Source organism: Narcine bancroftii, chromosome 2, assembly GCF_036971445.1.
Source record: "Narcine bancroftii isolate sNarBan1 chromosome 2, sNarBan1.hap1, whole genome shotgun sequence".
NCBI classification, from domain to species: domain Eukaryota; kingdom Metazoa; phylum Chordata; class Chondrichthyes; order Torpediniformes; family Narcinidae; genus Narcine; species Narcine bancroftii.
The window spans coordinates 199,011,617-199,025,333 of record NC_091470.1 but is presented as its reverse complement, the minus strand read 5'-3'; the positions used below and the strand labels follow the sequence as shown (position 1 = coordinate 199,025,333).

The 13,717-nt window shown below is 51.3% G+C and overlaps 1 protein-coding gene across 5 annotated transcripts in view; it reads right to left on the bottom strand.

Annotated features, from left to right (window-relative positions):
• Window positions 1–4,523: 4,523 nt before the first annotated feature.
• Window positions 4,524–13,717, bottom strand: part of trip6 (thyroid hormone receptor interactor 6) — a 29,081-nt gene continuing 19,887 nt past the window's right edge. For 4 of the 5 annotated variants that reach the window (XM_069920024.1, XM_069920022.1, XM_069920023.1 and 1 more), the window contains 6 exons: window positions 12,974–13,091; window positions 12,418–12,587; window positions 10,191–10,369; window positions 8,712–8,832; window positions 7,130–7,296; window positions 4,524–4,893 (listed from right to left, as the gene is read on the bottom strand). In XM_069920024.1, the coding sequence (XP_069776125.1) occupies window positions 4,656–4,893; window positions 7,130–7,296; window positions 8,712–8,832; window positions 10,191–10,369; window positions 12,418–12,587; window positions 12,974–13,091 (993 nt within the window). In that variant the 3' untranslated portion in view covers window positions 4,524–4,655. The remainder of the gene's footprint in view (window positions 4,894–7,129; window positions 7,297–8,711; window positions 8,833–10,190; window positions 10,370–12,417; window positions 12,588–12,973; window positions 13,092–13,717) is intronic. The other variant, XM_069920025.1, reaches the window with a different exon arrangement.

Below are 13,717 nucleotides of genomic sequence, written 5' to 3'. Positions count from 1 at the left end.
TTTATAAATTCTCTCATATTCTTGCCTTCTTCATCTTCCTTAAAGCCCACTATCTTTATATTGTTTCTTCTATTATAATTTTCCATTATATCTATCTTTTGAGCTAACAGCTCTTGTGTCTCTTTAACTTTTTTATCAGATTCTTCTAATTTCTTTTTTAAGTCATCTACTTCCATTTCTACGGCTGTTTCTCATTCTTCCACTTTGTCCACTCTTTTTCCTATATCTGACATGACCATCTCTAATCTATTCATTTTTTCTTCTGTACTTTTTACTCTTCTTTTTATTTCACTGAATTCTTGTGATTGCCATTCTTTTATTGATTCCATATATTCTTTAATAAAATATATATCCATGTACTTGCCCTTCCCTTCATCTTCCATTTCTCTCTGTTCTTCCTCTTCTTCTTCTGAGTCCACTCCAGGATCTGTGTCCTTTACCTCTGTCTCTTCTGGTTTTCTTGTTGGTTTGTTTGTTTTATTTTGTTGGGTATTTTTGGTCTTCTTATTTTTACTAGAAGTGTCTTGGTGTTGGTCCTCTTCCTCTGGGTTGGTCATCTGTTGTTTCTTTGATTTCTTTTTACTCTCTTCTTTGTTGTTCTCGTTATTTTCTTTGTTTTCCTCTTGCTGCTTTGTTGTGGTTGTCAATTTCAGCTGTGGAGATCAACTCCTCAGCTGGTCCCCCCTCCTGTCAGTGTTATTTTTGTCTTGCGCATCGTGCATGCGCGACTCCTCGCTCATGAGCGGTTGCGCAATTTTGTTTGGCTCCATGAGCCATTTTTGTAGTCCCGAGTTCGGGGCTTCAACTGACCTTAGGGAACGGGCTTCTCTCTCCGCGGCGGGCCTCCTCGGGCAGGTAAGGCCTTCACCTTCTTCTTCCAACGTCCTTTCTTCTTCTCTTCTTCCCATTGCTTTTGGCTTTTCTTTTTTCGCTGCCATTTTCTCCACACCTTTATTTTCACTTTATTTTGGTTTTTGTGTTTGTGCCTTTGTTTTTTCACTGTGTTTTTTTTACTTTTCTGGAGAGGGCTGGAGTTCCCCGACCGGCCACTACTCCATCACGCGACTCCCCTATCATTTTGATCTTTGAGGAGGGTCAGACAATAAATGATTCCCCTGAAAGCAGCACACAATCCAGGTCTTCATGGCTTACACTCGGAGGAGCACAGGTGAGCAGGAATTCTCTCTAACCCCGGGCTCAGGGGTTGGCAACAGGAACCTTCTTTAATCCCAGGCTCAGGGGTCGGGAACAGGAATGCTCTCTAACATTCTAAGATAAGGTTGAGAGCTTTTGGCACATTGGCCTTCATATTGTGTACAGGAGCTGGGAAGTCGTGGTAATGGTAGTGAGGCCAAATTTGGAGCATTGTGTGCAGCTTTGGTCATCGAACTATAGGAAAGATATCAGTAAGATAGAAAGAGTGCAGAGATTTACTGGGATGCTGCCAGAAGTGAGTTACAGGAAAAGGTTAAACAGGTTCAGACTTTATTCCCTGGAGTGTCGAAGAATGAAGGGAGATTTGATAGAGGTATTTAAAATTATGAGGGGGACAGACAGAGTAAATGTAAGTCGGCTTCTTCCACTGAGGGCGGGTGAGATACAAACTAGAGGTTAAGGAGGGGGATCATGTTCGCACAGAGAGCAGTGGGAGTGTGGAATGAACTGAAGTGGTGGTGTGGGCTCAATTTTAACATTTAAGAAGAATTTAGACAGGTGCATGGATGGGAGGGGTATGGAAGGCTACAATCAGAATGCAGGTCACGGGACTAGCAAAAATAATAGTTTGGCACAGACTAGAAGGGCTGAAGGGCCTGTTTCTGCACTGTCATGTTCCATAGTTCAATGGTTCTAACCCTAGGGTTAGAAATGCTGACAAATTTCTATAGGTGTGGTGGAAAGTGTGCTGACCGGCTGTGTCGCGGTCTGGTACCACCTCCCAGCACACGCCCTGTTCTCGCTGCTGCCATCAGGAAAGAGGTCTCGGGGCCACAAGACTCTCACAGCCCAGGTCCAGAAGCAGCTGCTCCCCCTCCACCACCAGACTCCTCAACGGCAAACTCTATGAGGGACTCGTTTAAGGGCTCTGACGTGCACTTCATTGATTTTCTTTTCGTCCTCTCTATTTACAGTTTGTTTATGATTCTTTATTTATTTACATGTTTTTTGTAATTCTGCCTGGCCCACAGGAAACAGGATCTCGGGGTTGTATATGGTGTCATGTACGTTCTCTGACAATAAATCTGAAATCAATCTAGTGAGACACCAATTTCACAGCGCACAAACATTCATTAGAGGGGCCAGTGAGGAACAGGAATCTTTCCACCCAATACCCACTCCCTCCTCCTCCTCCTCCCTTCACCCAGACCAAATGGTTCCTGGTTCCACCCAATATCCCCCTCCCTCCCTCCCCCCACCCAATATCCCCCTCCCTCCCTCCCCCCACCCACCAAATGGATTCTGGTCCCACCCAATACCCCCCCCTCTTCTCTTCACCCCAGACCAAATGGACCCTGGTCCCACCCAATACCCACCTCCCTCTCCCCTCCACTCAGACCAAATGGACCCTGGTCCCACCCAATAACCTCCTCCCTTTACCCAGACCAAATGGACCTGGTCCCACCCAATACTCCCCCTCTCTCCCTCCTCCTCCCTTCACCCAGACCAAATGGACCCTGGTCCCACCCAATAACCCCCTCCCTCCCTCCACCCAGACCAAATGGACCCTGCTCCAGGGAACTGTCCTCACTCCTGGAACTCTCCTCTCCCCCTAGCTTGCTTCCCACTCCCCCTCCCCCGAATCCTTATTCCTCCATCTCGCTACTCCCTCCCCCCGGCTTGCTACCCTGAAATTGATGACCCTGTCGATTTAATGTCCTCACCATCCAGCAATTAATGCTTCGAACATTCCTCAGGGACAATGTGCTTTCAGCTGTGTACGTTAATGGTTTTCTCAATGTGGAATAAAGGATTTCAACATTCAAAAACGGTAGGTGTGGTGTTCTTTCTCAACTTGCGGGGTTTTACCCAACTTACGATGGGCTTGCCAGAATGCAGCCCCATCGTAAGTCGGGGCACAGCTGCCACTTGTTTCTCTGTTCTGACGAAGGGTCCCTCTCTCCACAGTTGCGACCCGACCTGCTTGGGCAGTCCCGTTATTTTCCGATTATGGTTGAGCAGAAGGGGCCAGCTGGAATACCGGACCTGGGGGCGCTGGTGGCCAGAGGCAGTAATGCATAGGATTGTCGAGAGTCCCTCTGCCGACCCACGAAGGATTTCAGTGCTTGGGTGGGAATTCTAAAAATGGATGACAGGAGGCCAGGGCAGTTCTGGGAGGCAGGAATGGAACCCCGACCCAGGATCGAGGTGCAAATGTACCATCTATATTCCTGTAATAGCCGGGTTTTTGGGACCAATTTTTTGGGTCAAATTTGCTGGGGTTGAATTTTACATTTATATATTTGAGGGGCTAAAATCCAGAAAAGAATCCAAAAGTGTACTCTGTGTATATATGTAATTGTTGAATTCTGGGAACTTATTTTTTGGGTCAAATTGGGGGGGGGCCATTACTTTTTACCTTTGTTCATTCAAGGTGTCAGGAGGTCGGATGGTCGGGACCGGGTGATACATCTGAGTTCCAAACGCCCTGACCGTAGATGGGTGGGAGGCCAGGGCGAGGATCCATCGTCGGGATATCGGGAGCTCTGATGGGCAGGCAAACGGGGTGAGGGCCCATGGTCAGGGGTTTGGATGAGCAACTGGTTGGGGCGGTCAGGAGCTCAGATGAGCAGGTAGCGAGGGCCAAAAATAGGGGAGTCGACCTTTACATAGGTCATATGGAAAACGTGCAACGGGGGGGTGGGGGGGTCAATTCTTACACACTATTGATTATTACACAATTATTTACGGTACACAGGCAGCCCCGGGTTACAAACATTTGACATAAGGACACCTTGTACATGAACGGACTATACGACTCGAGGAAGGAGAATGACATCTGCCATTTTGAGTCAGACCATGTTGCTGTTAACACTGAGTGTGTAACTTCAACGATACCGTGTTGATTATAGGTTCTTCATCTACCGTCAGGTCCAAAGTGCTGTTTGGACCAATCGGGGTCATCCCTGTAGCAGCGTTGCCACGGTTATAGCTTGAGGTTATAGACTCCCACACAATGGGAGTGTAGTCGACACAGTTCTTCCTTTTATAGGCAGCTGGCCGCATCACCACCGGGCTCAAGTGGAGTTGGCTGCCGATTGGCCACCTCGGATCTGCAGGCCCAGATTGGACCCCTGCAATTCGCTGATGGCGAATGGTTGATTCAGTCGCTATTATCGCAGCCTATGGGAGTGGCAGCTTGCTCGATCACAGTGCTCGACAGCCATTTCCTGTGTTGGCCCAAGACGGAGGAACGGATCTCCCGGGGCTGCCCTGAACACTCTCTGCCCTGGCAGTATGGGGAGGGATCGATCAATCCCCCAGAATTCACGGCCTGACCTCAGACAGATGAAGTGGACAGTCAGGAGCCATTTGCATTGCTTTTATTCGGTTAATTTGAAGCAGACATCATATTCTCACAAGGAGTCACCAACCCCCCCACCACCGCTCCCCCACCTCCCAAATTTTCCCTCGTCCGACTGCTGCGCTCATGAAGTCTCTCAACGCCACAGCCAGTGATGGGAGCCCCACCATCTTGGACTGACCTCGGTGAGGGGGAGGGGGGTGTAGGTATGGGACTGGGAGGGTTCACTCTCCATGATGGGCTCAACAGTCCGTGGTGACCTTGGATGAGAGGTGCTGGATTCTCCGGGCACTACAGCTCTTGCACAGGATGTGTCCGTCCAACGGGTAACAGCCACAGCCCTCTCCCTCCGATGACAGGACGAATCCACAGTCCTGGGGGGGGGGCGGAGAGTAGAAGAAGATTACAGGAGTTAGGACAGGCTACAATGACCTCACACACTTCACCATCCATCACCACAGCAGTCAGTTTATTGCCATCCGATTGTACAAGTACAACCCGATGAAACACTTCTCCGGTCCTCGGTGAAAAACACGCAGACACACAACCAGACAAACAATACATGTGCAGGACAAGTATTCATTTATACAAATAAATAAATAAAATGTTTCTTGAATGAGAGTCTCAGAGGGTTAGTGGGAGCTGTTCCTGTGGTTGTTCAGCGTCCTCACTGCCCATGGGAAGAAGCTGTTCCTCAACCTGGTGGTGCTGGCTCTGATCCTCCTGGATCTCTTCCCCAACAGGAGCAACTGAAAGATGCTGGTGTGGTGTGGAAGGGGGCAACAACAATTTTGCTCGCCCTCTTCAGACAACGGTCCCAGTAGAATCACGTCGATGGGGTGTGGAGGGAGACCCCAGTGATCCTCTCTGCTGGTCCTGTGGATTGACCTCCGATCTATTTCTCTGCGGCAACCAGACCCCCACTGTGATGCAGCCAACCAGGACTCTCTAAATAGAGCTTCTGTAGAAGGTTGACGTGACGGCGGCCGATAGCCTTGCCCACTTCAGTCTTCTCAGGAAGTGAGGAAAAGTTGAGTGTTCACTAGTTCAGTGAACTCCAAGGAACTTGGTGTCTCCATTCTCTCCACTACAGAGTTGTTGATGAGTAGTGGAGGGTGGTCGTTCCTGGTCCTCCTAAAGTCCACGATCATTTCCTTTGTCTCGTCCATGTGGAGACTCAGGTTGTTTCTCTCGCGCAAGATTTTCCATCTCGTCTCCATAGGGCAACTCATCGCTGTTGCTGATGAGGCCGACGACTGTCGTGTCACCTGCAAACTTGATGACCCTGTTGGAGGTAGATCTGGCGATGCCGCCGTGGTTCAGTAGCATGAACAGAGGCGGGCTGTGCACGCAGCCCTAGGTGCATCAGTGCTCAGTGTGATGGTGCTCGACGTTCTTTTGCCGACCCAGGCAGACTACAAGATTCCACAGGTGGGAGACGTTTTCTCAACCTATGGAAGTCCTCCCCCCGGTGGGGGTGAGGGCAGACGGGGGACTCGCTCATCACACAGGGTCACATCTGGAATCAGGTGATGCCCCCTCCGGTCTGTCATCCAGGACCTGATACCCCTGCTTATCTGGCAGGGCCAGTGCAACACCTCTGGGAGCAGAGGGAAAAGTACAGGAAGATAAATTATGGAGGGACAGGCCCCTCGGCCCATTGAGTCCGTGGCAATCCAATTCAATCCCACATTCCCATCAGATCCTTTGAACTGGGGATGATTCACAGTGAGCGATTAACCCAAACATGCAAACCCACACAGACAGCCAATGTTGGAGGTGGGGAGGTGCCTTCTCTCTCAGCCACCCGAGGCTGCCCCACAGGGACAATGCTTTTGGGTGCCTGCTACCAGATGGGGCAGAGAGCACTTAGTCGCTGGATTCCGATTTGCTCTTTCCCTGTGTCTTCTGACGGCCGCCACCACTGCCAAATACAGAGCACTCCGGTCTCTGTCGCCCAGGTCCACCCCCACAGGAGCCCAGGAAGGAGAAAGGATCCCCCCCTTCCTGGAAAGGCAGCCAGCGAACATGACAGGATGCTCACCGTTCACTGAATGGGGCTCACCATCGACCCAACCAGCCCTCGCTGACCAGCCACACTACGGCATCCACCTGCATTTGGCCCACTAACCCTGCCATTCTCAACCGTTTCTTTTTGTGGCTGTGCTCCCTTGGGACTCTGCTCAAAGTTTATGGGCCCCCCTTCCCTGCGAAGGCAGTTGTTTAATTGGTTTCTTCCGTACTTCTACCCCACCAACTAAATAAAATCAGGATTCAGTCTGTGGCCCGAGAGGGGTGTACTGCCTCCGTTGAAAATGGCTGTTCTAAACCCATCCTTTTCACATATCTGTTCAAATTCTTTCTCCGGGGGGGGGGGGGCTCTGGTTCCCTCCCACCATTCAAAAACGTATTGGGGGGTGTAGGTAGGATGGCAGGGGGCTCGTGGCTGAAATGGCCTGTTACCGTGCTGTATGTCAAATTGAAAATAAATACACTGTTTGACCTGCCAAGTTTCAGCATTGTTTTAACTTCAATCGCGGCATTTGGAGAATTCCATGACTCCATCCACCCGCCCCCCCCCCACCCCGACGGCTTGTTCCCTGCACTCACCACTCTCTCTGTAGAGAGGTCAGCAGAGATTTAATCCCCCAGGTGCTGCAGAGAAGTTCCATCTCCTTGCTCTTGTTCATGCTGCCAAGGATTCCTGCAGGGAACATCTGCACTGTTCCCCACACGAGGAATTGCTGATGGACTAGAGGGTGCTGGTGAGGCCTCACCTTTTAGAGTATTGTGATCAGTTTTCAATTTATTTAGACGTACAGCCCAGTAACAGGCCCTTCTGGCCCACAGCCCGTACTGCCCAATTACCTCCAATTGATCTACAACCCCCGGTACATTTCTGAAGTGTGGGAGGATGCCGGAGGCCCCAGGAAAAACCCACACAGATGTGGGGAAAGTGTACAAACTCCTTACAGTCAGCACGATATTCAAACTCCGGCCACCGTGCTGTTACAGCGTAGGAGTAACCGTGTAGCCCTGGGCTCTTCATTTAGGAAAGGATGTGCTGACATTGGAGAGGGTGCAGAGGTTCACTGGGATGATTCCAGGAATGAATGTTTTATCACGTGAGGAGTGCTTGATGGCTCTTGGCCTCTATTCGTTGGAATTTAAGAGAATGGGGTGGGGGGGGGGAGAATCTCATTGAAACATTTCGAATGTTGAAAGGCGTGGACAGAGTCGATGTAGAAAGGTTGTTTCCCCATGGTGGGAGAGTCCGGGTCAAGAGGGCATAACTTCAGGATCAAAGGGCGTCTGCTTAGATCAGAGATGTGGAAGAATTTCTTCAGCCAGAGGGTGGGAAATATGTGCAATTTGTTGCCACAGGCAATCATGGAAGTTTTTGGGTGAATTTAAGGCAGAGATTGATAGATTCTTGATTAGCCAGGGCATCAAGCATTATTTTAAATTTAGAAATAGGCCCTTTCAGCCCATGAACCCGTGTCACCTAACTGACCTACAACAGGTGAAAGGAAACCCACACAACCATGGGGAGAGCGTACATGGGGAGAAGGCCGGGCAGTGGGGAAATGGATCAGTTCATAGAACATTACAGCACAGAAACAGGCACCTTCGACCCTTCTAGTCTGAGGCAAACCATTTTCTTCCTGGTCCCACTGACCTGCACCCAGTCCAAAACCCTCCATACCCTTCCCATCCATGTATCTGTCCAAACTTATCTTCAATGTTAAAACTGAGCCCGTACTCACCCCTTCAGCTTGTTCCACCCTCCCACCGCTCTCTGAATGAAGAGATTCCCCCTAAACTTTTCCCCTTTCACCCATAACCCATGTCCTCTGGTTTGTATCTCACCCACCCGCAGTGGAAAAAGCTGATCACCATTTACTCTGTCTATTCCCCTCATAATTTTAAATACCTCGATCAAATCTCCCCTCATTCTTCTATGCTCCAGGGAATAAAGTCCTAACTGGTTTAATCTTTCCCTGTAACTCATGATTAAATAGCAGGACAGACTCAATGGGCTGAATAGCCTATTTTGATTCTATGTTTTACAGTCTATTATTCATTGGTTCTAACAGGTCTGGATGCCACCCCTATCCAGAGGGTAACAGACCCCCCCCCCAACTTCCCTCCAGTGCAACCCTCCCCCCCTCCCTGTCCCAGCACGCCTCACCTCACACTTGTAACAGTTGAGGTGGAAACTGCGGTCCAGCGCCACGATGCGCACCGTCTCCTCCTGGCCTGCCTCGGGCATGATGGGTTTGGCACAGACCGAACATCGAGGAGCAAACTTCCTGCCCGGACAAAAAGCACAGGAGCCTTCAGCCTGGGAATGCCAGAACACTCCATTCCAATCCACTCCAGCTCCGACAGCAGGGGGGCGGGTAGAAGCTGGGAAATAAAATGGCAGTGGTGCCACTGCGCTCCCCTGCAGGGTCCAACTGCCCAGTCCAACTGCTGTCGGCTCCAATACAGGCTTTATTCTAAAATCCCGACACCACAGGATTTGGGCCCAAGGTGGCAGCACCAGTGAGCAGCAAAAGTCATGAGGGTTTGCAGACTCCCGGGAAGCGGATGACTGGCACAGGGCACCAGAAAACAGGAGACCACCTCCTCCCCCATCCACCCCGTCTGAGAGGGAGAAGCAGAGGGTATGTCCCAGGGGACGGTGACCACAGTGGTGGATCAGGGAAGGACTCTGACGCTGAAGAACACGCAGGCGCTGGGCTGTTGGTGACACGAGGTGAGGAATCCATGCAGGCTGTGGGCTGCAGGCGACGAGTTGAAGGGGGACCTGGTATTTGAACCGGGATGAGACAGGGTGCCGAGGGCGCTGGAGGGTTCCTGATGGAGTCGGAGGTTCAGATCTGGAGCTCGTGTTGTCGATGGTTTGGACTGGACTCTGTGTCATTGCCTGGGAGTGCTGGAGGCAAAAACCATGGACACTCGGTGACTCTAGGTTGCGGGGGGGAAGACTCTCTTTTGCTTCTCTTTCTCTGACTGTAAGGGGGCGATGGGCAATTTCTGCTGATGGCAAAGCTTTGTTTACCTTACAGTAGATGAAAGTTTGTGTAATATTACATTTTCTGTTGCATGATAATATTCAGAATCTTGAAAATTCAGTACTCACTCAAACAGGCACATCAGTGATGGGCCAAAATGGCCTCCTGTGCAACGTACTATGAACATTTATAGTAGATCTTAACAGATCTCCAGTCACAGCAGCATCCTGCCATGGGACTGTGTGACGTGAGGGTAGAGGGAGCTTCAGTGAGTATAACACTGGGAGTGTGATGGGAAGGTGTGGAGGGAGCTTCACCCTGTGTCTGACTCCAGGAGTGTGTGATGGGACGGTGCAGAGGGAGATTCACCCTGTGTCTGACCCTGGGAGTATGTGATGGGATGGTGTAGAGGGAGCTTCACTGTTTCTGACCCTGGGAGGGTGATGAGATAGTGTAAATGGAACTTCTACCTGTCTAACCTGTCATGCACGTGGCATGACAGCACAGAGGAAACGACTGTGTCTGTCTGCCCTGGAGTGTGTGACGGGAGCCTGCAGAGGGAGCTTCATTCTGTTCCTGCCCTGCCCCTGCCCCGGGGGAGTGACAGCAGCATCGGAGAGTGCCCTTAGTCCTGTATTGAGTGTACTCACATGTGGAAATCCTCAATGCAGTGGATCTGGCTGGTAGCATCCACAGTGAAGGGGATCCCATCCAGGCAGCGATGGCAGACAACGCAGGTGAAGCACTGCGGATGATAGGCCCTGCCCATTGCCCGTAGGATGCGATCCATGATGGGCTTGGAGCAGACGGAGCACTGCTCCAGTGTGTTCTGTAGAGGGGCAGTGGGGGAAACAGGGAGAGATCATCAGCATTGCCCACACCGGTACTCTCTGCCATCGGTGGGAGGGCCACAGCTCCATGAACACCCCTCTCCTTCCCCTAAAGCGACACCAAAACACAGGATCCCTCCCCCTCCATGACCCCGTACTCTGCATGGAACATGTGCATGTCACAGCAAGATCCACCACCCAGGTCCACAACCTACCCCCTCAGCACCACAGAGAATCCCACAGCCAGCTGAGAGGGATTTCACCAAAATTCCCGCTAGGTTCCCCCGATCCAGGGTCCTGCCTACCATGATCAAAATGAATGGTGGAGCAGGCTCGATGGGCCAAATGGCCAACACCTGTTCCTACTTCCGATCTCCATAGCGTCAGAACAGTTTTGTACCATTGTGGAACACGACGACAGATCACAGGAACTAAGAGGTCTCAGTGGTCCAGTACTACCTCTCCCACCTCGGTGAAGGACTCAGGCCTGAAACTTTGATGATGTATCTTTAAGGACACTGTTTGACCTGCTGAGTTTCTCCAGCGTTTTGTGTTTTTACTTCAACCCCCGGTGTCTGCAGACTTTCCAGTTTTACCCCCATTGCTTAGTTTAAAACCTTGTGGAGTTTTTCTGTTCGCAAATTGCAAGAATTGATGTCCATGAGGATCAGAAGCTACAAATTGGAAGAACACTTGACTTTCCTTCTGGGCCCTCTCCAACATCAACTTCTCCAGTCCCTGCTGACCCACTCCCCATTCTCCCCCCCTTCCCTATCCCTCGGCATCCTTTCCTCCAGCTCTCCATTCAGAGCCCTACCTCCCCATATCCACCTATTGCCTCCTGCCTGTGGGACCGTGCTCTTCCTCCCCCTGCCCCTTCCCCCACTGCTGACATTTTGCTCGTACCTCAACGAAGGGCTCAAGCCCGAAACGTTGAATCTTTATCTTTGCTCAGTAAAGTACAGTAGTCGCCCCTTATTCACAGGGCATACGTTCCAAGAGCCCCAACCCCCCATCAGATGCCTGAAGCCGCGGATATCACCTAACCCCATATATATGTCGATCTGATAACCCAGACAGTTACTGAGTGACTAACGGCCGGGTAGTATATACCTTGTGGATACGCAGGTCAAAGGGACGATTCATGTTCTGGGAAGAATGCTTCTCAGAACGGCACGCAATTTAAAACTTATGGATTATTTCTGGAATTTTCCATTTAATATTTTCGGACACCAGGTAACAGAAACTCCGGATAAGGGGGGAGCCACTGTACACTTTGACCCGTTGAGTTTCTCCAGCCTTGTGTTTTTATTTTAACCACGGTGTCTGCAGACTTTCGTGTTTCCAAACCTTGCCCACAAGAGCAGCAGCAGTAACAGGAGTGGCCCCCAGGTGGCAGCACTGGGCCAAGGCACCAAACTAGACCCTATCTTTTCTCCCCTGGTCCAATCCGTCCCCACCTACATCCACAAACCTCACATGCCCTCCGTCTCCTCAATGACATTAGATTTCCTGAACAGGACCACCTCATCTTCATGATGAGGTCATCTTCTGTGTGGTCCCCCACACAGAAGGTCTTAAAGGACTTTGCATCTTTCTGGACCGGACACCTGACCAGTCACTCTCCTCCGCCTGGCAGAACTTGTCCTCACTCTCAAATCCAAAGGAGTAGCCATGGGTACCTTATGGGTCCCAGCTGCGCTTGCCTGTTTGTGAGCTTTGTGGAGCAATCCACAAAACATGTCTTGGACTCATCTTGAGAAGGGGTTGGGGAGGGGGGTGGGGGGGCGCGTCGGGGATGAAAACCTGCCTCTGTGAGCTGCTGTCAGGGGCAGGGACGCTTCCGCAGGTCATGAGCATGCGAGGGAATCGCAGTCCGGGGAAGGAGAGGAACATGAGAATTGCAGAGGTCGAAACACTGAGTGAACAAGGAGATGGAGGACCCCAACATGTCAGGCAGCATCCGAGGAGTGAAATGGTCAATCAACGCTTCGGGGCAGGATCCTATCCCCAGAGCGGTAGACAGACAGGAGAGCGGGTTACATACAATGTAACATGACTCGCAGTATGACTTCTTGTCGATGGCGTAGAAGGGTCTCCCCCGCAGACGGCAGCGGCAGGTCATACAGGTGAAGCACTCGACGTGAAACACCTGATCCATGGCTACACAGCCCGTCCCATCCCCGACAACGTTCTCCCCACATCGAGCACAGCGTCCTGCCAACAGAGAGACACTTCAGTCCAGGGAAAAGCTGTCCCTGCCCCGGGAGCACGTGATAGAACAGCACGGAGGAAGATTCACTCTGTCTGACCCCGGGAGTGTGTGATGGGACAGTGCAGAGGGAGCTTTACCCTGTGTCTGACCCCAGGAGTGTGTGATGGGACGGGGTGGAGGGAGCTTCACTCTATGTCTGACCCGGGAGTGTGTGATGGGACGGTGTGGAGGGAGCTTCACCCTGTGTCTGACCCCAGGAGTGTGTGATGGGACGGGGTGGAGGGAGCTTCACTCTATGTCTGACCCGGGAGTGTGTGATGGGACGGTGTGGAGGGAGCTTCACCCTGTGTCTGACCAGACATTTTTCCCCCCTCTCGAGATCACTCACCGAAATACTCCTCGGAGGGTGGGTTGTTCATGTCATGGACCAGTTTTTTGGTGATTCGATCGAGCTCCTCCTCCGGACGGCTGGCTTGTGGCTGACTACTTCCAGAGCCCCCGTATGTCTGCAGAGAGGAGGAAGGTGACAGATCCCTGACCAAGTGCCCACACTCCCTCCCACTCTCATCCAATACCCCTGGCCCCTCTCGACTCTTCCTTTCTGGAAGTGAACGATCCACTGATCACTGGGGGATTATGGGTGGAGAGGGAGAGCAAAGTTCGTGGGAGTCATTATCTTGGAGGATCTTTCCTGGACCCATCGCACCAATGGCATCATGAAGAAAGCACGTCAGTGCCTCGGACTTCCTCAGGAGTTTGCCGAAGTTCATCATGACATTGGAAACCTCAGGCAAACTTCTACAGAAGTGATGGAAAGTGTGTTGACCAGCTGCATCAGAGTCTGGTATGGGCGTCACCAATACCTCTGACCACAAAACCCTGCAAAAGGTAGTGGACACAGCCCAGGATATTGCAGGCAAAATGCTCCGCATCGAGAACATCTACGGGGGATGCTGCCATCGGAGAGCAGCAGCGATCATCAAAGACCCCCACCACCCAGTACACGCTCTGTTCTCGCTGCTGCCATCAGGAAAGAGGAATCGGGGCCACAGGACTTGCACCACCAGGTTCAGGAACAGCTGCTCCCCCTCCACCATCAGACTCCTCACAACAAACTCAATCATGGACTCAT